The following is a 25317-nucleotide window of genomic DNA, read 5'->3' as shown; positions in this document are numbered from 1 at the left end:
TGAGTAAAATGACCTTTTATAGAAATTATCAAAACAGTGGAACATCTAAAATTCAAAAGCCCCAACAGGCTATTTTTTTGTAGAAATTTAATCAAATTCAAACATTAACTCAAGCCAACACCACCATACTACAGTTTTATTTTGGCTCAAATGAGTACAATTAGTTCACTAAACATTTATTCATCTGCTCTTAAAATTTAAGAATTTTATTTTATTCAGTCTTAAATTTAAGAATACTTTCAGATGAAGGCCTTAACAATATCTGAGGTCACACTTATGAACCAACTTCCTCTAAAATAAAATCATGGACAATTGTGATCTATTAAACTGATTTTTCAAGAGCTCCCAATGGCATTTGTAGAGAGGGAGAATTGTACCCTAATTGAAATAAGACATTACAGTTATCAAGACTGAAGACTAGTTCTAAGTTACCTATTTTTAGTGGTGGAAAAAATGATATTTTAAGAAATCCTTATTTTATACTGGAGTTGCACGATTCAATTTCACCTGTAAAACAACATTAGATGTGCCTAGCTCAAAGAATGTGTAAAACCCACTCCCTCACCCCTGCCAAAAAAGGAGGGGAAAATGTTAAATCACTTTAAAAAATCCAATTGTCATCTTTTACCTCCAAACTGAGATCAATTAATATAGAATCACTATACTGGCGAAGTTTTCCTTTTTTAAAAAAAAGTAGCTCATGAATATATCTTATATTACAAAGTTAGAGGCAGATGATTTAAAAATATTAATGTCTGATATTTCTAGAACATTTAAATCATAAATTATTCTTAATATATGTGGCAGTTGAAATATTTCATCAAATTTGCCCAGAGGAGTAAGAGATAGCAAAACCTCTTCATCAAAAAGTTGGAGAGTGGCCATTGATCAAATTGAGCTAATGATCAAATGAGCTAATCATTTTCCAATGGTGAAATTAAATTTACAACCTAGTAAAAGAGGAAGGATATCTTTTTAAAAATCAAACCTCAATTATTTAGCCAAAAAGTCTAATGTTCTTTTATTTATTAACTACTCTTCATTACAAGTTTCTACTGACTTAAGATGAAGATTAATCTAATGTAACTGTGTGCATGATGACTCTTTAAAATAGCATTGCATCAACCTTCAGAATAAAATGTCAACCCCAAAATCCAAGTGGGTGATCCAGCTCATTTAAACTCACAGGTAAACTGAATTTTTCTCAAATCAATAAGGAGCTTTTTATTCAGAAAAATTTCATTAAGACATTTTCAGGGCAAATATGCCACCATAAATTTTATTCTGAATAACAATAAAGTGCTGAATGAAAATTACCTGAATCTTTTTTAGTAGTTTTCACTTATCTTTTCTTAAAAGAGCCCTTTCTGTGGCATTAGCAAATCTGTGAAAGAAAAGAGGGAAGGAGGAAGAGAGGAAGAGAGGGAGAGAGGGAGAGAGGGAGAGAGGGAGAGAGGGAGAGAAGGAGAAAGGGAGAGAGGGAGAGAAGGAGGGAAGAGGGGAAGGCTAACTTTAAGTAAGGGAACAGGAAGCACTGCAACCTTTTGTGTTTAACTGGGGTGACAAATAACTGAGACCAAAGTAATTCATGCAAGTTATCTTGAAAGGTATACATAAGCTTAAAGAAAGAAAGAACACTGTTACTGACCTTTGATACTACGGCAGTAAATTGCATAAAATACCTTAATTATCCTAGATGCCTAGATCTGGCTTGGCAAGCATCATGCCACCGACATGCTTTAGCTCTTTTTTTGTAACAAAACGTGATTTGCAGTTCGATGACTGAATATCTCAATGTGACTTATTAAGCTGTGTGATAAACTTTGAGGTTAAATTTAAGCAAATTTTCTACACCTAATCACACCATCAGCACAAGCAGGACAACGCTGGAGCAGCATGAAAGGTGGGTCACTTTGGAGTCTTCCTTTTACTGCATGATATATTAAGATGACAGACCTAAATTTCAACTGGGTTAATGAGTTAGAATAGATTTGTTTCCCAAATTTAGCACACAAAAATTTCTGTGGATTAGAGAAAGAAACCTCAGATGTGAAGAAAAAAAAAACAAAAACGCTTGAGCTCAGATAGCAAACCTGCAGCTCTAAAAACTGTCATGCTACAAGAGTACTTTCATAAAATGAACTTTGTAACAAACTTAAGAAAACTGTGTTTTGAGTTGAAGTTGACCAACTGCTGCATAGAAAATACACTAACATACAACAGTCAAGTTTAAGCCGGTGCATAGAGAAGATAAAGCACTTATGGTAACTGCAAATGGTAACAAGTCCATAAGGTTTGTACTTTGTACTACCTAGCATGGGTCCAGAAGGGGGAAAAAAATTTGTATTAGAAATGGCTAAGAAAAAATAAAATAAATAAAGTGGAAACAGGAGAGAAGCTTGGAGGAGAGAAGAAAGAAGCAGGAAAGAGTCCTTCAATTGTATAAAATTCACAAACCAGTAAAGTATAAAGACACCACTGAAAAACAGTTAACTCTGTCCCAAACAAGCAACAGCAAACAAAACCAGAATGGATAAGCCTTTGGTGGACAACTTTAGAAATTTGAATATGACATTATAATTTCTCAGTAATTCACAAATAATATATGGTATATTTATATTAAATACTGGGAAACCAATCCTGTAAATTTGATGCTTACAATGCGTTAGCCGATGAGAGCACAATGATATTAAGCTAAATGAATGCTGGTGTTATCACAACAGTGCTCATTTATGAAACAACTGTTAACCAATTCGTGCTTTAACAGTGCTTAAATACAGTCAAATTATCATCTATGAAGAGAAACAAAGGTCTCTAGCTTTTCTGGAATATGCCCTTTATAATATATTCTATGATTCACGATGACACGAGCAGCCAGACATTGCAATGTGGTATGATTTATGGGCTGGATCAAATTTTTAGCTATTTCCTTCTCATCCAGCAAGTCACTGGCAGTTTGTTTGTGCAAGTTTGTGGCATCAAAATGTGCACCTGATTTAATAAGGAGATTCATGATGTCTGGATGGTTGTTCAAAGCAGCGATATGTAGGGGGCTGTTGTCATCGGAGTCTCTGACATTCACATCAGCACCACATTCTATCAGTATCGCAGTAACTTGCAGAGATGGAAATTTACAAACAGGGTATCGCCCTACACATGTAGTATTCTTGTCCACAGCCAGATGAAGAGGGCTGAAGTTATTCTTTCCTCTTGGATGCAGCTTAAGAAACCTGTAGATAGTCTGCTTTTTGAAATGGTCCTGTTCTAGAGTACAAGGAACTTTCTCTAACAAGCAAATTAAGTGCAAAATGATGGAAAGAGCCTTATTTAATTGTAATGGGTCAGCTGGACATTGAGTTTGTTTGATAGCTCGCTCTATTTCAAGGACGCTTTTGCACAGTATGCCCATAAGATCATCAAATGTGACAGTAGTACCCAGCAGGCCTTTAGCCCTATCCTGTAGCATAAAGGAGAATAGTTCTGCAAAAGATAATAAGCTGCTAGCGGTCATGGGGCTTAAGGGGTCCAAATTGTTCTGTTGCATATCCAAAGCGTACTTCCATAGGTTGATGCATCGTTTGAAATTTCCAGAGTCTGCATAGACAGCACCTCTATATCTAATATAGTAAGAGGTATCAGGATGAGAAGGACCAAGAATACGTTCTCTAATTAATAGTGCCTGCATTCTCATCTCATCAGGATCAGCAATAAGACCTTCTAGCTCCTCTGCACTATTTACCTCCTTGGCATAATCATAAGCCATTATTAGTGTCTGCGGTACTGGTTTACTAATTATATTAGTCCTATCACTGTACCTCATGTTCATTGCCTTTTTCCAGTATTTCAAAGCCCCCAGGAGATCTCTTTTTTTGTCTACAAATGTAGCTCCAAGAAGCTCTAGAGCATTGATACGTTCTGTCTTGCTGGTCTGTGCATGGTGTGTCAGAAAATCCACAATATTTGTGTGACCAGTCACACTTGCTGAGAGAAGGGGAGTCATTCCATAACCATCTTTTTCCATCTTTGCACAATACATAAGAAGCATCTTCATGATGTCCAAACTTCCAGATTCTGCACAATCATGCAATGCAGTATTACCTTAAAGAGAGGAAAATAAAAAGTAATATAATTTGAGAGAAAAGAATATAAAGTAATACAAATATGTACTTTAGAATCTAAAGAAAAGCAGACAACTCCAAGCCACCCTTAACTAGGTGATATTTTAATTACAAAGAAAAAAGCAATTTTGCTCAGTACCTAAAATTAATATATGATACACAGCAGGAGCTGAATAAAATATTTGTTAAACTTCCTGAATAAATAACATGACCAAATTAGGTAAGGAAAGATATCTAAAGTCACCAGATAAAAGAATTAATATAACGCCTCTTGGTATTTTTCATTAATGTTTTAAGTGAATATTCTATGACTAAAAACAGATGAAATAAAATTAACTAGCTATTCAGTTTTGCTGACAGTCACTTAACTTTCTGGATCAGCTTCCCCATTTCTTAAGGAGAAAACTAGTATTTTAATATCTAAGATGTTTGCGTTTGATTCTAATGGAGGTCAGAAATTGTCAAGTAAGCTTCAGCTATTTTAGCCAAAACTTATGATTACAAAGTACTTTCCCTAAAAACCTCCCATAAGAAAAACAAATCCACTGAAATCTGAAAAATACGTGGGTAGTTCAATATGAACTTTAAAAGGAGACATCTGAAGTGTCCTTTCGTAATGAAATATTTCCCATTGTAATTTAATTTTTTAAACATTCTTTTCAGCTGTACTAAATGTTCTAACACTGTCCTGTTCTTCCCACACATGAATTAAAACTGACAACAGGCACTGGAACATTAGAAAAAGCCTGTATGAAGTATATTAGGACATAAATATCAGGTATTTTAGCTATGTGATTTTTTTTAGTTGTAGATGGACACAATATATTTTATTCATTTTTATGTGGTTCTGAGGATGGAACCCAGTGCCTCACACATCTAGGCAAGTTCTCTACCACTGAACTACAACCACAGGCCCCTAGCTATATAAGTTTAAAGATAAGTATTTTACTAATTATCAAGAGAAATTATCATGTAGATCTTTGATATTTACATACAATGTTTGTAGAACATTTCAACAGTGAGTCATCTGGGGCATGTCTATAGAAAAAGAGTTAATTAACAGCATGCTGAGACTGCCATCCTCAGAAAGACCTACTTGCAAGGTTGACCCTTGGCTGGCATTTGGGAATTTTTAACAGTTCTCTGCATTGATATAATCCCCACCCCCAAAGGATAAGGTAGCTCCCTGTGCCCCCTGCACCCACAATGCATGTCAAACACCTGGTTTCTTTCTATAGTCTAAAATTTTAGGTGTTAGGCAAAGGGTACCTACCTACATACGCAGTCTCCCAGTAAAAGCCATAGAACTAAATGTCATGAAATTTCCCTGGGCAGTGTATTTTCACTGCTAGGGAGGAATATGGTCTGTGTGCCTCTTCATAGAAGGGAGAAAGCATTAAAAAAAGGCTGCACACATATTTTTCTAGACCTCAGTTGCATCTTTTCCCCTGATGATCAAGTTCTGTATCCTTATTACATCATTGTAATAAATCTTAGCCATGAGTACAATTGTATGGTAAATCACCCTAAACATAGGGGTGGCTTTTGGGACCAGCTGAAAAAATGTTTTAATAATGTGTAAGGTGACCAAGCACTGAGAGTGCCTAGAACTTCTGACTACTGATGTTCATTTGTTTAAAATAATTTCTATTAAACACATTTATTAGACCAAATATATTTTAAAAACTATTTTGTTTTATGTAAACTATTTTGAATTGAGAATTACAACTATTCCCATTCCCCCCCCAAGACATAGGCAATAAGAAATAAAAAGAAATCTCTAGACTGCATTCTTCTCTATTCAGAATAATATAAAATCAAAATAATAATGCAGCAAAAGGCAGTTTTTAAATTAACTAAATTTCTACATTTCTTGAAATAATACAGCCTATATTTTTGGAATAATAATACAGTCTAATATTTTGAAAACTATTTCATATAGAAGGCAGGGGTGAGGAGGTACTTTGGCACCTAGTAATGTCAGGGATAACATAACCACACACCCATTAATAACTAGGAAAGATGAAGGAGCTCTTGCAGTGCAACTGGTTAACAAGTGTTATTTATAAGAACTAGGAAGGATGAAAAATGTGTTTTTAAAAATTTGCTTGAGCTGAGTATGGTGGCACATGCCGGTAATCCACCAGTTTGGGAGGCTGAGGCAGGAGGATGTCAAATTCAAGGCCAGCCTCAACTGTCTCAAAATAAAAAATTAAAGGGGATGGTATTGTGGCTCAGTGGTTAAGCATCCCTGGGTTCAATCTCTAGTACAATTTTTTTTTCCATAGCATTTATGAGACAACAAGGGGGCAAAATCCAGAAGTGAGAAAACTAGAGGGCTTTAGGATAGCTTTCCATAACGGCCTCTACCAATTCTGGCAGAGACATCTGAAAATTGAGCAGAACTTTCAATAGCCTTGCAAGGTCTAGAGGCAAAAACTTCAGTCTATAGTCTACCAAAAAAGGAATTCTAAAAATTCCTCATACTTTGGGTTATCTCAAAAGTATCAAGGTACCAAAGGCTGGTACCTTAGGGAGTTAAGGTAAATTACAAATAGGCAAGCCATCATAGGAACTCAAAAGAATTTAATAACAATACAGGATGAGTAGTATATGTAATCAAAAGCTATAAGCAAATGTAAATACTATTTAAAGGAAGATATTATAGTGCTAGGACTCAATTTTTTTCTTTTCTTTTTCTTTTTTTGGTGGTGCTCAGGATTGAAGCCAGGGCCTTGTGCATGCAAGGCAAGCACTCTACCAACTGAGCTATATCCCCAGCCCCTAGAGCTCAATTTTTTATGTTGATGATATGTAACCAATGGTACACCCAATCAAAAATAACGGACATAAAAAAACAACCAGAACACAAAAACTAAAGAGAAATAAAGACCTGAGAGCTAAGTCTATCATGACATTCAATTAATGTAGTTATAAACACAAATTTAAAAGCAATTATGCTTATCATATTAAGAGATTTTTAAAAAATTGAGAATTCAACAGAAAACTGGAAATTACAGAAAATAACCAAATGAACATTCTAAAAGTGAAAAACTCAGTAGGTGGCTTTTAAAGTAGGTAACACACAGCTGAATAGAGAATTAGTACACTAAAATATAGGCCCAGTGAAATATACAGAAATAAAGCAAGGATGGAAAAGCAGGAGACTCTAAGAGACAGGGAACAATGCCAGAAGCATTAACATACATAAAACCAGAATTTGAGAGAAAGGAAATAAGCCAAAAACAATGTTTAAGGAGATAAAGTTAGAGACATTTCTGAAGCTGATGAAAGGTTATACTATAAATTTAATAAGTTTTACAAACACCAAAAAGGATAAATAAAAAGAAAACTACACTGAAACAAAGCACAGCAGAAGTGCTGAAAACTAAGAAGAAAGAAAATCTTAAAACTAGACAAAGGGTGGAAATTGCCTGCAAAAGAACAATTTGACAGCAAAGTTCTCACCAGGTACAACAGAAGCCAGGAGACATGGAACCCGTACTTAAAGCCACTAAAGAAAAGTAAACTGCTAACTTAGACTTCTATACCCACATCATGAATAAATGTGAAATAAAACACTATTTTAGATTAGAAAGAAAAACCCGAAACTAAAATATTTATTACTAGCAGACCTAAATATCATGGGAGTACTCTTTAGACAGAAGGAAGATGAGCCACTTGGAAGCTAGAGATGTGGAAATAAGTATCCACAAAATGAGTAAATTTGTGGATAAATCTTAAAATACTGACTTTAAAAGTATCAGTATCGGGCTGGGGATGTGGCTCAAGCGGTAGCGCGCTTGCCTGGCATGCGTGCGGCCCGGGTTCAATCCTCAGCACCACATACCAACAAAGATGTTGTGTCCACTGAGAACTAAAAAATAAATATTAAAAAATTCTCTCTCTCTCTCCTCTCTCTCTCTCTCTCTTTAAAAAAAAAAAAAGGAAACAAAACAATCCAAAAATGTGATTGTCTCTTTAAAAAAAAAAAAAAAGTATCAGTATCTTGTAGAGCTTGCAATACATATAAGTAAATACTTTGATAGCAATAACATAAAAGTAAGCAAGATAACTGCAGTTAAAATGTTCTAAGATCTCTGCACTGTTGAAAAGGAGTAAAATTAGAAATCTCTGTTAGTCTTCAATAAGTCAAAGTAGTAATCACTAAGCAATCACTAAAATAATAGTTCCAAAGTGTGGATATAACTACTACATTGTCTTTAATACAGAAGAAAAAAATGAAATACAAATAATCTGAAAGAGAAGGTGATGATGACAATGATGACAAAGAATGCAAAACAGGTTGGCACAAATGAAAATAAAAAAGGTAGCCAGATTTAAATTCAGCTGTATTAGTAATTATATTAAATGCAAGTTAACTAAATGGTTCCATTAAGACAAATGTCCAAAAACACAAACTCCAAAAACTCAAGACATGTAAGATGCATCTTAAATAAAGGGATAAAGAAATGCTACAAGTGAAAAGGTGGCAAAAATATATCCTATATATAAACTAACCACAAAAATATAACTTATATTTAAAAATACTCTATGTAAAAACTAACCATAGAAAGCTCTTTAGTACTAAATTATCAAAGTAGACATTAAAGCAAAATACATGATTAGACATAAAGGAAATATTTTATAATGATAAAATTCAAAATACAAAGATTCAATAATTTTTTTAAAAAACAGCATAATTTTTAAAAAAGCATAATTTTAAAGCCAATGTAACTTTTGTATCATCTCTCCAAGTCATACTTTTTAATTACATTATTATTATTGTTATTGTTATGATTATACCGGGAATTGAACCCAGGAGCACTCTACCACTGAGCTATATCCCCAGCCCTTACTTTTCAAGACAGGGTCTTGCTGTTAACCTAAACTGACCTCAAACTTTTGATCCTCTTACCTCAGCTTTCCAGGCAGCTGGGATTACAAGGTATGAGCCACTGTATCCAGTAAATTAATTTTATTTACTTATTTTTCAGTGCCAAGGATTGAACCCAGGGCTTTGTATATGTTGGACAAGTGTTCTACCTCTGAGTTATACTCTCCAGCCAAAGTGATTTTCAATACATGAAAACATTAAAATTGTATATACTGCCAGATGTGGTGGCACACACCTGTAATCCCAGCAACTTGGAGGCTAAGGCAGGAGGATAGATAGTTTGAGGCCAACCTCAGCAACTCAGCAATACCCTAAAGAACTTAGCAAGACCCTGTCTCAAAGTTTAAAAACATAAACAGGGCTGGGGATGTGGCTCAGTAGTTAAGCACCCCAGGTTTAAAAAAAAAAAAATACATCTTAATGGGGCAACAAGATGTTTCCATACATTTATACTTTGTGTAATGTTTAAATTGAACTAAAACCTATCTTTTCAAATATTCATCATTTCTTTATGGTAAAAATTTTAAAATCCTTTCTTCCAATTTTTTGAAACATACTTTATCTACAGTATATTGTTTGTTGACAAAGTTATAATCAGTACACACAAAACTGCTTCCTGCTTCTCACCAACATCTTGGGCATTTTGTTATATTAATGTTACTACATGATCTGGATAGGTTCTATAAACTACAAAGATACTACATAATTTTTCTTAAAGGTTAATAGTGAAAAACTAAGGGAATGTGCCAAACTTATATAAATAGTTCCTTGTCGATGGACACTTGCATTGCTTAAAATTTTCACTACTAAAATTAGTGCCTAATCATTATTTGATTTTAGTAGGGAACATTTGAATTTAGCTTACAGAACACAGATGTTCTGTGGGAACATGTCTTAAAGTCACTTTATAATTTAATCTTTTCCTAATAAATAAACATCTGAACACCAACTTAACTACCAAGTGAGATCAAGTGCCTGAAAAGTGCTGTATTCATCTAATAAACATTTTTTCTTTATGGGAAAGATGCATCTTAAAGCAATGCATACCAAGCTTTCACCTGCGAGAAAATACTTTTGCCAAACCTTGTCATTCAACACTAGATCCTTCTCTTTTCAACAGATGGAAACCTATTTTACCAATTAAAAAAATAAAAGAGATTATCTGATTTATTTGAAGTCCCTAAAACTATTTCCTGCTATTGGTAGAATTATTTTTATCTTAGTTTAAGAATGCACTTTTTAAAAACCCTGGACACTAAACTCTATTCAGCAATATCTGAGTAGCTTGTCAAATTAGTTGTGATCTTTCTTGAGAAAAATTCTTTATTGTGGTTAATATCTACTATAAGCACTCTTTTGCTTATTATGAATCATAATGGAAATTGCTAGTTCTATACTAATATAATGAAAATGACTAGTTCTGTAATCAATTTATGTACTTTTGTCCTCCTATCCCTAAACAAAATAGTTGAAACTGCATTATCTAATCTGTTGGCACTTTATTAGTAATACATTTTATTTGTTTCAGGTATAGAAGAACTCTTGCTTTTACTTGCAGAGACTCAAATGTTTTCGCTAAAACTTTAAAATTGTAAAATATGTAGTATGAATATTATAATTGTGCATTTTACATTTCAAAAATAGGTAAAATCTACTTGTAAATTCTTTGGCTATACTAAAATATCCTTTAAAATGTAGATGGTAAACATCAGTTATAACATTTTGTTACCTTAAGATATATTTGTCTATTAACTTTATCAGTTACATTAAATAAAATAGTTAATTTAACAGCTTGCAAAAAAATAATAAAAAATAAAATTAGTGCCTAGGGATTGGGGTTGTGGCTCAGTGGTAGAGTGTGCGCCTTGTGTGAGGCACTGGGTTCGATCCCCAGCACCACATAAATATAAAGATATTGTGTCAACCTAAAACTAAAAAAAATCAATATTAAAAAAATAGAATTTGATAGCAGAAAGCCTACTATAAAAAAGAAAAAATTAGTGCCTAGGGGGCTGGGTTGTGGCTCAGTGGCAGAGCCACTTGTCAAAAGAAATGAACTTTATTTTTAGAACCACAAAACAAAACAGTTCCTCAGGAAAAACCCTCAGAGCCCAACTGCCACCACAGCTTCCCACAAGCCTCACCACCTCCCACAATCCTCCTGCTCTTGAGGCCAATTGGCTGGGTCGCATGGGCGGAGCCAAAGAAGTCCCCCAATGAGCATCACCGCAGAGGAGCCAATCAGCTAGATATTGCTGGGGCCTCTGTGAGCCAATTATCAGCTGGCAGTCTGAAAGTTTGCTGGCAGCTGGAAGTTTGCTGGGGCCCCTTCAGCTGTGGCTCTCAACAAATGGGTTCAATTCTCAGCACAACATATAAATAAATGAATAAAATAAATGTTCGTTCAACAGCTAAAAAAAATTAGTGCCTAAAAAAAATAAGGACAGATAACAGGCCAATGATGGCCAGAGACTAGTGAAGGAGTTAAACGCAAAAGGGGTGAGAATAAAATTTTTGTTATCTTTATTGTAGCAGTTTGCTGAAACTTACAGAACAATATACTAAAAAGGGTGAATTTTACTATATGTAAGTAATACTTCAATAAACAAATGCCAAACAACATATGCTGAAGTACAGGCTACTTAGGAGGCTGAGACAGGAAGATCACTTGAGATGTCAAGTTTGAGACCAGCTTCAGCAACACAGTAAGATCACAATACAAAAATCAATCAATCAATCAATCAATTAAATAAATAAATGCCTAGTTTAAAGTAGGAACTCAAATGTGTAATGGATAAATATACATCTTCAATTCACTGTCAAAGGATTAAACTTTATTTAAATACTTATTTTGTGGGGTTGGGGATTGAACCTAAGGTCTTGCACTTCAAATGTTCTGCTACCAAGTTATACCCCAAGATTTGGGAATAAGCTTTTTTAAAGTACCATTTTTATAGCATTCATTCTAGCACTGAAATTAATGTTTAAATTTATATTACTTCTACTGCTAGGTAAAGAAAATGTCTCATGTCTATTAACAAACTTTATTTTCTTTAATGACATGTTTCAGTTTCTGGAATTAAGTCTTTCTATGTGTTAATACTTTATGATAGCCAGTTGTCTGTTTTGCTCTATCAGTTGTTTCACTCAAGAATATTAGATATACTCTAAGTACTGATTACAATTTCTTGTGAAAAATTATTGTGGTAACATACAAATTTAAAAATTGAGTTACTATGTTCTTATGACTGATTTGAGTTGTTACACATCAAAGACTGTTGAAGTCATGTTTAATTTTTGCTAGGTAACATCACTGACTTGAACTTTAGGTTCATAGCAACATATGCCATTTACTAGAGATTCAACTTGGACATTTCCCAAGTTTTCAAGCCCCTATAAAAACATTCACATTATACGATGACTGTTCTTCCAAAAGAGTTGCATTAGTACCTTATTATGTCTTCCTTTTGTGTTCTCAAAGACAATAAATAATTGAATAGAGTTCAAATACAAATATTACTAGGCATCCCAGATGAAATCAAGGATATTAGTATTTAATAAATTTACCTTCAACTAAGGCAAAAAAGAGAGTGAAAAAAACCCCACAATATTATACTATTCTCAACACCTGTTCCAGAAAAGGTTCATTTGAGGGGAAAAAAAAAAATTTAAGGCACTGATTTTATAGTGGAAGTTTTAATGATTTCTCAAAGGACATGTTTGTTAAATGGGCATTCCTTTAAAATCAAGCTAATATCACAACAGGAAGTATCAATTCAATTAAAGCATTTCTGTGGAAAGCTAAAATAATATGATGTAAATACATTAATTTTCAACTACAAAAGAACATAGAAACAGTACTAATAAAATCTAGAAAAATAGCCACATTTGTTGGAATGTTTGGGGGTGGATATCAAGCACAGAAAACTATCAGAAATGCTCATGCATGAAAGCATTTAATATTACTCAAAAAGTATCTGAAATATGAATCTTCAGTGATGTTAATGTTAAAGACAGCTGTCATGATAGCAGGCACTTAAGAGAGAATTCATGCTTAACTGTGAGAAGTTTCCTAAAATGGGGTCAATGTTTTTCTCAAAGTAGATAAGCCAAAAACGAACCAGTAGTTTGGATAAGAAACAGAATGAAGTTTAAGAGTCTCATTTAAGAGTCTCATTAGTCATCATTAAATGTTTTGGTTTGACTGAACGATAAAGGCACGCAATTGTTATACCACCTAAATTGTACAAGAACTTCAATTTAACATATATAAATATCTCAATTTGAGTAAAATTACTACAACTCACCAGGATCAAGTTTCTAAGTTACCTCCCAAATTAATAGACAGAATTAAGCAATTTTTCAATAAAACAGAAATGTTCTCATAAGAACTGCAAAATATTTAATGAATGCAAAATGCCTATTATAATTTAAATTGCTTTTCTATCAATAACAATCCAACAAATTTTGCTCTTTGTAGAATCCTTAAAAGTTAAAATTTTATGTATGTGTGTTGTTTTTAGGACAAGTCAAGCTTAAAGCTGTACTTTTCAAACTTGAATATACAAAATCACCAGAAACTCATAGTAAAATGTAGATTGTAACTAGTTGATCTGAAGTGGTTCCAAGTGATATCTACGGTGCTCATCCTTGAGAAGCAAAGAATTAGAGAAGGAATCTTATTTTCTTGTTTGCTACAGATATATTTGTCATATGGCTTACATATCCAAAAGCTACATCAAGTGTATAAGTTTAAATGGAAGGCTAGGTTGCAGCCCTGTTTTATACCATACAGAAATGAAATCCCATTATTCTGCTTACTCGAAATTTAAATAGATGCCAAAGCAAGAACAGAATGTATTTTACAACTAACTTACACAGTTTCATTCATGGAAAGTTCATATATAGTAAATGGTACAGGTAAACTCTACAGTCCATTTTTAACAATTTTCTTGTTTAAGTTAAATAAGTGGCCCACAGTGAAATTTTTTAAAAAATCAGTCTGTAAAATAAAAATCCAAATTGCTATAAGAAATACCATCAAATGTGAAAAATAATCCACAGAATTGGAGAAAAATATTTGCAAATCATATATCTGATAAAGAATTTGTATTCCAAATATACAAACAACTTTTGAAACTAGATAATAGAAAATTTTAAAAGCATACAAAAAATATAAAGATACTTCTCTAAAGAAGATACACAAATGCCAAATATGCATATGAATTAAGTACATGAAAAGATGCTAAACATCATTATCCATGGGAAAAATAGGAACCAAAATCACAGTGAAATACCACTTCGTATTTCCTAGGATGGCTATATTTAATAAAAGGGAAATAGCAAGTGCTGGAGAAGGTATAGAAAACTTGAAACCCTCCTACATTGCCTACAGGAATCCAATTCATTCATTCAACAAGCTGCTTTGAAAATGATTTGAACACACTTCTCTTTTTTTTTTTCCCTCACATCATACATGTATTCTGTATAATGATGAGGGTCTCCTTCCATCTTCCGTGCAAATCCCCTTCTCCCTCCTTTTCTCTCGAACCTCTCTTCCCTATTTAGTGGTAATCTTCTTCTCATGCTCTTCCTCCCTATCCCATTTTGAGTCACCCCCCTTATGTCAGAGAAGACATTCGGCATTTGTTTTTTAGGGATTGGCTAACTTCACTTAGCATAATCTGCTCTAATGCCATCCATTTCCCTGCAGATGCCATGATCTTGTTTAGTGCTGAGTAATAGTCCATTGTGTATAAATGCCACATTTTTTTTTATCCATTCATCTATTGAAGGGGCATCTAGGTTGGTTCCACAGTCTAGCTATTGTGAATTGTGCTATGATAAACATTGATGTGGCTGTGTCCTTGTAGTATGCTCTTTTTAGGTCTTTTGGGTATAGTCCGAAGGGGAACAGCTGAGTCAAATGGTGGTTCCATTCCCAGCTTTCCAAGGAATCAATAGACATTATTATTATTGTATGTATATAGGTGACTGTATGACCAATGTGATTCTGCAACCTGTACAATCAGAAAAATGAGAAATTATACCCCATTTATTCAAATATATGAATAGTCAAGATCATTGTACTGTCATGTGTAACTAATAAAAAAATATATCTTTTTGTAATTAGGTTTACACTTTGTTGGATATTCTTATAGCATTATTAATGTGTTATATTTTGTATCCTAATTTTGTTTTCACAAGAATCTTAATTGTGGAGTCACTCTCAACAATACCATAATAAATCATTTAAATTATCTTTGGCATATAATAAAATGCAACATTTGAACAAAAAAAAAAAAAAAGAAAGAAAATGGTTTGGAGTTCAGTTCCTCAACAGGTTAGGGTTACCACATGACACAACAGTCCAACTCCTATATATGTGCCCAAAAGAAATGAAAATACCCATCTATAGAATTTATTCATAAATGTCCATAATAGCATTACTCATAAAAGCTAAAAAGTAGAAACAATCAAATGTCCTTCAACTGCTGAATGGATAAAAATGATTTAAACTGGGCACAATGGCTCATGCCAGTAACCCCAGGGGTTCCAGGAGGCTGAGGTAGTAGGATCACAAGTTCAAAGCCAGCCTCTGTAACTTAGTGAAGTTCTAAGCAACTCAGTGAGACCCTGTCTCTAAATATATATATATATATATATATATATATATATATATATATATATATAAAATAGGGCTAAGAGGATGTGGCTCAATGGATAAGTGCCCCTGGGTTCAATCCCTAGTACCAAAAAAAAAAAAAAAAATCACAAAAGACTACATATTTTGAATCCACATATACAATATAGGCAAAATTACACAGAAAGATTACTGGTCACTTAAGACTAGTACGGTTCGGGGATGGGGGGGCAGGTTGCGAGTGGTTAATGAGCATGGATATTTTAGGGAAGATGAAAGTTGATTTAAGGTGATAGAGGCACAACTCTTTCAATATACTAAAAAGCCACTGAATTGTTTAAATGGGTGAATGGCATGTAAACGATACCTTAATAAAGTTATTTATTATTTTTAGTTTTTAGTTTTACAGTGGTGAGGATCAAACACAGCCCAGCACATGCTAGGCAAGCACTCTACCACTGAGGTACATCTCCAGCACATTCGGTAAAGTTTTTTAAAAACTCAATTAAAATTAAAAATACTTGCAGTTTTGATAAAAGTCTAGGTTTTAATTAACAAACAACAATTGAAGTAATTTATAGTGTAACAGATTTGTTTGGAAACATTATTATCTCTCCTCTTCAACCTGCTTCACACCAACCCACTTTTCCTCATCTTTGAAGCTAGACTGGGCTGAGCTGGGTCTAAAAGAGACCCACTAATCAAGATGGAAGTTGGGATACAGTTCAAAATACAGGATAATACTGATCCAAGTATTACATACCTGCATAACTATAATTTGTGTGCACTGAGAGAAGTGAGAAGAATATAAAGAAACAAACAATTTAGGATATCAAAGCAGTACTAGAACGTTTCTCTACTATTTCCCTTTCACATCTATATTCTATCATGGGAGATACTCAAGGACAAAGTGTATAAAAAAGAAGAAAAAAAAGAGAGAGCGAGCGAGCCAGGTTCAGCAATTTAGGAAGACCCTGACCCTGTCTCACAATTTTTTAAAAAAGATTTTTTTTTTAAAAGGGATGGGGATGTAGCTCAGTGCTAGAGTAACCCTGGGTTCAATCCCCAGTACAGCAAAAAGAGAAACAAACTGCCAAGAGTCCTATGCGCTCTCTTCATTAATTATTTTTTTGTTTTGTTTTTTTGGTGCTGGGGACTGAACCCAGGGCCTTGTGCATGGGAGGCAAACACTCTACCAACTGAGCTATATTTCCAGTCCTTCATTAGTTCTTTGTATAATGCACTAAACTAGAAATGTACATAAATTTTATAACACAGGTTCTTGAACTCACAGCAAAGTTAAATGCTAAAAAATATTTGCATCCACAAAGGTAAGATGCAGGACGAGAATGAAAAGTTGATTTAAGGTGATGGAGTTACAATTCTTTCAACATACTAAAAAGCCACTGAATTGTTTAAATGGGTAAATGGCATGAGGACTATACCTTAATAAAGCTATTTATTATTTTTATTTTTTAGTTTTACAGTGTTGAGGGTCAAACACAGCCCATCCATTTTTAAATAGATCTTGATGTAAAGTAGAATTTTCAAGGTTAGGTAGAGATAAGGGATGAGGGCTCAATAATTAATATCTGTAAAAATCTCATCTAAAGACTGAAAACATTACAATTCAGATTCCCCTTTCCTAGCCAGTGTAGTTCACAAACTCCCTACTCAATCACAATTCTTCCCAAAAGGAGGGGAAAAAGAGAGAAAGACAAATGTTTTGGTGAGATTACCATTCATGGTGAACTTCTTTATCTGGACACCTCCCTACCTTTCCACATGGATCTTCCAACACATATATTATTTCTGTTACCTCAAGATCATAAATCACTAGAACACCAGACTTCCTTGAATTTTATTTTAAGCAAACAAATTTAATTAACCAACATAAATCTGATAAACATGAACCCAGTGAGGGGGCGATATACACCTGAACCTCAATAAGCAAAACTCTCTTAAATTAACATTGTTGCTCATTCTCACCAACCTCAGTTCAATTGTGTGAGGATTCACATTAAAAATCCAATTTCCCTGGACAGAGGTTTCATGAATATTTCCCCAGTGAACTCAATTTAGCCTACCCAACTAAGATGTTAAGTCTCCTGAAGGATTCAGACAAATGTGCCAGGAGATCCAAGAGAGAAAAGAAATAACATGGAACTTTAATGAATTCAATTGTAAAATTATATAAACATTATTAAATCAAAATAAAACCAAAGATGTCAAAGAGTATAGAGAAATTTTAAATCCCTGCCTACTCCCTTTTACTTTCCTCTCAAGAAGGTGTTCTGAGATAAACAAAAGTTGAGAAGAGTTCTCAAAGTTAAGAAACAGAGAACCTCAGCTTTCAACACTCAGATAGTATTAAACTACACTAAAATAAGTCTACAACAATCATTATCTTAGTCTATATCTTTATACCAACAGTTTTTAATTTACAGGGGAAATTCCCTTAAAATTTATTTGCATTTATAGTGAGGGAAAAACAGAATTTTAAAAAATATTTCCTTGAATAAAATGCATCCATACCCTAAAATGACTATACTATGGGAGAGAAGTAATACAATGTTTCTAGATTTGCTTTGAACTACTTCAGAAAACAAAAGGGGTGAAACACTTTTTTAAATTATGGCAGGTGTAGATAATTGTTGAAGTAAGATGGTAGATACAAACATGGTTCAACATTATACATGTGATTCTCTCCAATTATTTATGTTATCAAATTCCATAAGGAAAAAAAATGCCCAAATTGGCTCTTTCTCAAATCTTTCTTAATGCTAACTACACCTATCCCATACCTACACAGATTTTTCTTATCCCTTCAAAGTTCTACCTATATCACTCATTTTTTTAAATATGTAGTTGGACACAATACCTTTATTTTATTTATTTTTATGTGGTGCTAAGGATTGAACCCAGGGCTCCCAAGTGCTAGGCAAGTGCTTTACCGCTGAGCCACAACCTCAGCCCATGCTACTCATTTTTGACAATTACTACCTTACTTTGTTATTTCAAGTCTTCATCAACTCTATTTATCTATACACAGAAATGACCACAAAATACACTGCTATCAAGGAGCTAACAATCTTTCCTCAATGAAACCCAACTCATTCAACAATCCCACTTACCAAAGATCCATTATGGACCAGATACTCTTCCTAATGCATGTGACAGAAATGCCAGGTCTCTGGCCTCAAAAAAAATTACAATTTAGTAGAATTGCAGTTAGATGATTTATAGTGTAGTAGAATGCAGTTAAATCTGTTATTTTTCTGCTGAAAAACTTGCTGGTTTACCATGCATGACAAATAAAATTAACTCCTTTACCTAGAATTCATTCATCCAAATGTGCCACCTTTCCAATTCCTGGTCCCTCCAAGTGTATTTCTCAATGTGCCTTTCCTTTTGCCATTTCCTAAGCTTAGAAAAGTACCACAACCTCTCTGCAGATTTGAACCCCAACAATCCTTTTAAGGCTCATTTTCTACTTTGATAATGCACTCCCAGTCAGTACACTCTTCCTCCAAAATCCTACAACATAGCTTGTTTTTACCATTCCTTTAATAGTTAACAATTATGATACTTTGGACATCCTCCAAAATATTCAACATAATGCCTTGCCATATTTATTTTCAATTTACTTAATTACCTTCAGTATCTAATATGATTAACCCATGAATAAGCACAGTGTTTTCTAGGCTTAATCTCCTAATTCCAACCTAGACCGTGATGTTACTAGCACTTTCAACTGTTCAACTGGAGGGTTTTAAGTAATTTCACTTCAGATCTGCAAAGTCCTATTGAATCCAAACAAAAACAAAAACAGAAAAACCCAAAACAAGCAATGAAAAAACCAAAGAAAACAAATCAACTATAACCCTGAAGTGCTGGAAAAAACTCTGTGAAAGCTCTGACAAGTGCTTATATAATTACTTCTGATTTGGAGTCTTTAGTTTTGAGTAGTAATCAACTCCTGCCTCAAAAAATCAATTGTTATAAGTGTTAAATTACAGAGTTATTTCTGAATATCTCAAAGATTTTCTCCTATAGTGCTTTTGGGGAAAAAGGAACCCATTATTCCCTTAGGTAATAATTTGTTGAGGATAAAATATTTCCAAATATCTAACAGAAGACAGCACTACTCAGGCTGGGGTTGTGGCTCAGCGGTAGAGCACCCACCTTGAACATGTGAGACCCTGTGTTCAATCCTCAGCACCACATAAAAATAAATAAGTGACATAATTTCAAAGAATCAAATCTTCAGGATCCGCCGACTATAACTAAAAAAAAAAAAAAAAAAAAAAAAGCACTACAGAGGGCTGGGGCTGTAGCTCAGTGGCAGAGCACTTGCCTCGTATGTGTAAGGCACTGGGTTCAATCCTTAGTACCACATAAAAATAAACAAATAAAATAAAGGCATTCTGTCCATCTATAGCTACAAAAAAAATTTAAAAAAGAAAGAAAGCACTACTACTGCACTTAACATATTGTCATTTAAGTAAGCATAAGCAGTTATGAACCTGTCTGTCCAATCAAACCTCAAGAGCAGAAAATCAAGGACCGGACATCTTGTCTTACTCATCTTTGTATATCCTTCATTTAAAAATCTGGCACACTGAGGGACTCAAAAAATGCTCTCAATTAATGAATGAATTCCACCTTAAGTTAGAACATGTTCAAAATGCTAATAGCCTGTTAAAAAGTAATGGAAAGAGGTTAAATAGTATATTCAAATGTCAACTACCTGTTAAAAAGTAATGGAATGCAGAAGTCACATGCATTTTGTATTGGCATTTTCTTTTTTCAGAATATTTCCATGGATGACATGTAAAGTGTCCTAAGAAATTGGGCTGGGGATGGAGCCCAGTGGAAGAACCTTTGCTTAGCAGGCAGAAGGCCCTAGGTTGGATCTACAGTACCATACACACACCACAAAAAAGAGAGCCCATTTTATCCCTAGTTATATCAGTATTTTCCACTTTTTGGGCGGAACTATTTTGCTGCTATCTCATATCCTTCTCCTGTGTTCCTGCCTCAGTTTCAAGTGGGTCCTGCTTTTTTGATTACCATTCACCAACTAAAACAAACAAAAAACCCCAAAGTCAATGAGAGAATAATTATCAAAGAATCAAAGCTTCAGGATCTGAGTAAAGGAGGGTACATATTCCTTGAACCTGCCCCCAATATTCATAAATAATCATTCTTGAAATTAAATGGCACCATGAAAAAAAGTTAAAGGTGATGCACAAAAGTGATAAAAATCTCTATAATATGTATATACATAAAACTAAGGCTATCTGAAACAACTTCTGGTATGCAATTATCTTCTCATGTGTATTTTTTTTAAAGGAGTACATATTAAGATATTGATTCTGGGGAAAAAAAATGACAGAATTAGCAGACTAACAAAAATGGAGCATTCACAACCTCACATACAAAGCTATAAGATTAGGATGGTGATAAAAGGGAACATTCTTCTGAAATAGCTTAGAGGTAATAAAATATTGTTCAGTTTACTAGAAGGAAATGCTGACAAAAATGAGTTATTTATATTCTAGTTCTCTCATACATTATGGCTCTAGAAATATATAAAGCAGCTTGGAAAATGAGGGAAATAATACCAGTCTCACCTCTCCAATGACATTAAGAGTTTAAAACACCCCTGATTTGACTTAAATATATGAGTTTACCAATAATCTGAACATCATTAAGCTGATTTAAAAATAGCCAAAAGAAAAAAAAAATCTAACAAGCAGGTATACCTTTTAACCCTTTCACTTCTCCAAATTTCAAAGCATTCCAAATATTAACATGGTTAAAGAATACTTTGTTCCTGAAACAAGCATGATGTTCTTTAAAAGGATGACATGTTTTTAAAAAGTCATTGTCTTTTGACCCAACAACCTACCTCTAAAGATAATCAGAAATAAAAACACTTATAAGAAAGAATGTTTACAGAAACTTTGTCATACTGAAAAACAGAAGCAACATAAAACTCCATTTAAATTAGAGCTATAATTAATGACATTAAAGATAACACTTATTAAGCTAAAAAACAGTTTATAGAACAGCATATAAAACTGTACACATATATATGCACACAAAATTCAAAAACATCTTTGGATTAACTGAGTGCTGGGAGTTTGCCAGATTTTCACACTTGATCTGAAAAAGAATTTCTGAAAATCATGATTTTGTATATTTTTACAATTAACCTTTAAAACAAACCAAAAAAAAGATCATATTATCTTCAATAAATATGCTTATTTACTAATGTAGTGCCCCAAAATTAACCTCTCTGAAAGGCAACCCAACACTATCACAATTATAAATACATCACTTTGATTCAGCAATTCCAAATACAGGCATTTATACTACAGCTACTCTCACACAAGTGTGTGAAGACACATTTTTGTTCAAGAATGTTCACAGCAGCATTGTTTATATTACCCCAGTATGGGATGTGACCTAAATGTCTATTAATAGAGACTAGATAAATTATGTACATTCATACAATTAAATACTGTATACCTGTGAAAGAAGATTAAGGTAGCTATGTGTGTTGGAGATGAATAACAGCCAAGATAAATTGTGGTTTTAGAAAATAAAGACAGAATCGTATGCATCAACAGTGAGTAGAAAAGAGAGGAAAGGGATGTACAGACCAGTATACTTATAGATGCATAGACTTTCTAGAAGGACAAAGCAAATAGTGGTTTCCTGTGTGTTGGAGATCTAGAAATCAGGAGTAATAACACTTATTTTTTCACTGTAAACACTGTAATCCACTTTGTATTATTTGAAATATTTAACATGTATTTATGCTACTTTTAAATTCTACGAGCTTTTCAAAATTACCTAGTGAATTACTCTGTTGTTGAAAAGAATTATTTAAGGAAAATACAGTTTTCAAGAATCAAAATTATTCTATGTAAAATAGTTGCTTTTAAGGGTTTAAAGAATTCTAAATTATCACTTACTCCTTGTGGCTTATTAAAATAGATGAAAATTAAACACAATTGTTTAATGTTCAGCTCTTCTCTGAACAAAGGTCTTTACATTGTTGCTAGTCAACAAATTCACATTTAACAGTCTTGTTTTGCTCCCTCAGTACTGAAGCAGTTTTTAAAAATCTGTTTTCTTTTGCTATATTTAACATATGTTCTACATAAAAGGATTTCCTATTGACCACAAATAAATGTGGAATCAGGGAATAGATATTAGCCTTTTCCACTGATATTAATCCTTTCAGGTCAGTGTGGCCTAGCCTTCCCTGACAAGAGTAACAAATGAAATGCCTACCTAGAACAAACAAAATGATGACTCACTAACTATAGTAGTTTCTACGCCAAGGTTGTTCTTAAAAATAAAAAATAAAAAGCTTGAGAAAATGCTATTACCTTTAACTACAGTTCCAAACAGATTAAATTATAGACCTAAAGGCTTAGATCAATTACCATTAACATGCTCTGTAACTGTGGGGAAAAAATTCTTTGGAATTGGAATTTACTCCAAATCAAAGAATATACTGCTTAACATAGTGACAGGTCTTTTTTCACACTTGTTCAATATATTATCTAATATTAGAGAAACACTGAACAAGGTAATACTAGAAGAGTTACCTAATCAAAAAAGGTCTGTGTTGGCTAACTCAACACCAATGCTTATAATTTTATATCAAACTTCCTTAAAATAAGTGTTAGACACATTAAAAAATTAAAAATAAAGTTAAACTCACCTTTAACACTTTTTCTATTAACATCTGCCCCCTTTTCAAGTAAATACTGAGCAATCTCTTTATGTCCTTTGTAACATGAAATCATCAAGCAGGTATGCCCATGCCGGTTTGACACTTCCAAATCAGCTTTGTGTTCTACAAGGTACTTCACTATTTCCAAGTGGCCATCAAAACATGCAGCTCGAAGAGGAGTTGAATTGGTTAGAGTCGTGTTGTTGACAGATGCTCCATGATTTAACAAAGACTGGACCACCTTCAGATGCCCTGCTGCAGAAGCCGCCCATAAAGGGGGAGCCCCCTCAATGGTTTCGCCATCAAAGTTGACAGAACCCCCGACTTCTATGGAGGCACTGCACTGCTCTAGGAGAAATTCCACCATGTCGAGATGCCCATACCTGGCAGCCATCAAGAGTGGTGTGGCCCCATTTGTTTTTTCAGAGATCAAGGAGGAAACCTCCTCTTTAGATTTGCTTGCCAACAACTTGGTGAGAAGCCGGAGTTTGCCATCCCGCGCTGCATTAAACACCGCCGTCTTTAGATCCATTTATGTCCAGTTGAGAGGCTGTGCTTTATCCTTCAAAGCAAAGCTCCGGCTTAGCTCTCTTGCAGGCAAGAGTTACAGGAACCAAAGTTCAATGTTAGTCACTGCACCCCAGAACGGATATAAACCCACGGAGAGTATGTTTTGTCCTATTGCCTTCCAACATCTGATAACCAGAGCACCAAACTAGAGAAAGAAAAAAAAAAGTAGCAGTTTTGAATTTTCCATAGGTAAAGGGAAAAACACTAGATTTTCTTAATTTCTAACCAGTGTGGGAAGAAACGGAGGGTGGGGGTGTGAGCCGTACGTTAGAGGCTAGTCCGCCCCCCTCCCCATACAGACATATACACACACACACACGTGGGAAAGGAAAATACAAAAGGGTTCACAGGAGACCCAAATGTTTTGGTGGGAGGCCCTCTCTCTTCTGTGTGCGGAAAATTTAAATACTACAGGCAACTGGTTTTCGTCTCTAGTTCTCACCAGCCAAGCTTTGTTCTAGTTTTGCTTTGCACACACCCAAGGAAAGTACAACCGAGACAAGGAGACAGACAGGTTCAGAAATGTTTCTTTTGCTTGCATCTGCAGAGAGGGGGCCAAGGGCACCAGGCTGGAAGGCCTCATTGTGGTTGGGATGGGTTTCGAAAAGGAACAAAAAGGTCGGGCACACCAGTCGTTGGGCAGCTAACACCAAAGCCCTCACTCCAAGGTTTTCTTTCCTTTAAAACTCGACGGTCTCAGGAAATCCGGCTGCGTTTTAGCCATTAAGTTCGCCCGCCTCATTTTGCGTAGCCCCCCCCCTTCAAAGATCTGCGAGTTCCCCAAACCACAATCGCCCCTAGATAACCCGCGCAGTACCTTTTCCAGACACCGAGAACTCTTCCCTAAACTACGCGATCGATCACGACACCCTCCCGGGGTCTGACTACCCCGTGGCCTCCAGCCTGCCGCCTGCCTGCCGCTCCCGGGGCCGCCCTCCTTCCCGCCCAGGCCTCCCAGCGGGCGCTGAGGCCGCGGCCCGGGCCCTGGCAGGCCGCCGCCGCCGCCGCCGCCACTACCTGCCCGGGGGCTAGTCCTTCCAGCTGCCACTGGCCGCTCGGGCTCGGGCCGCCCCCTTCAAATGGAAACCGTTGTCCCCGCCGCCGCCCGGGCCGCCCTGCTCCGCCTGCGGCCGCACAGTTCCTCCATGCCCCGCGCCCCAGAGGAATGAATCCGGCCGCGCTGCTCGCCCCGCCCCGCCGAGCTGCCTCCCGCCCTCCCAGCCTGCTAGGGCTGTAGCGGCTGCAGCGGCTGCCGCGGCGGATGGTGTAATGGGCTGCGGGCCGGGGGCCGGACAAGCCAGAGCAAAGCTTCACATCACTGACGCGGCAGCCG

The 25317-nt window shown here is 35.1% G+C and overlaps 1 protein-coding gene across 2 annotated transcripts; it reads right to left on the bottom strand.

The window, feature by feature from the left end:
* Window positions 1-450: 450 nt before the first annotated feature.
* Window positions 451-25317, bottom strand: Fem1c (fem-1 homolog C). 2 transcript variants are annotated; one of them, XM_026415482.2, is made up of 3 exons: window positions 25002-25317; window positions 23403-24129; window positions 451-4098 (listed from the first exon to the last, which is right to left on the bottom strand). In XM_026415482.2, the coding sequence occupies exons 2-3, from the start codon at window positions 23944-23946 to the stop codon at window positions 2789-2791; spliced, it is 1854 nt and encodes a 617-aa protein (XP_026271267.1). In that variant the 5' UTR covers window positions 23947-24129; window positions 25002-25317; the 3' UTR covers window positions 451-2788. The 2 variants fall into 2 exon arrangements, with proteins under 2 accessions (XP_026271267.1, XP_026271268.1); XM_026415483.1 differs by lacking the exon at window positions 25002-25317 and adding an exon at window positions 24802-24932.

Source organism: Urocitellus parryii, chromosome 1 (genome assembly GCF_045843805.1).
Source record: "Urocitellus parryii isolate mUroPar1 chromosome 1, mUroPar1.hap1, whole genome shotgun sequence".
Classification (NCBI taxonomy): Eukaryota; Metazoa; Chordata; class Mammalia; order Rodentia; family Sciuridae; genus Urocitellus; species Urocitellus parryii.
The sequence above is the reverse complement of the archived record's forward strand: the minus strand, read 5'-3'. Positions and strand labels throughout refer to the sequence as shown.

What these genes read in the sequence shown, in the direction of transcription:
- Fem1c (XM_026415482.2), bottom strand. Translation starts at nt 23,946, where the DNA reads ATGGATCTAAAGACGGCGGTGTTTAATGCAGCGCGGGATGGCAAACTC. An exon ending in TAATAGAAAAAGTGTTAAAG is followed by an intron (nt 4,099 to 23,402) that starts GTGAGTTTAACT and finishes CCTCTCTTTAAG; the next exon opens with GTAATACTGCATTGCATGAT.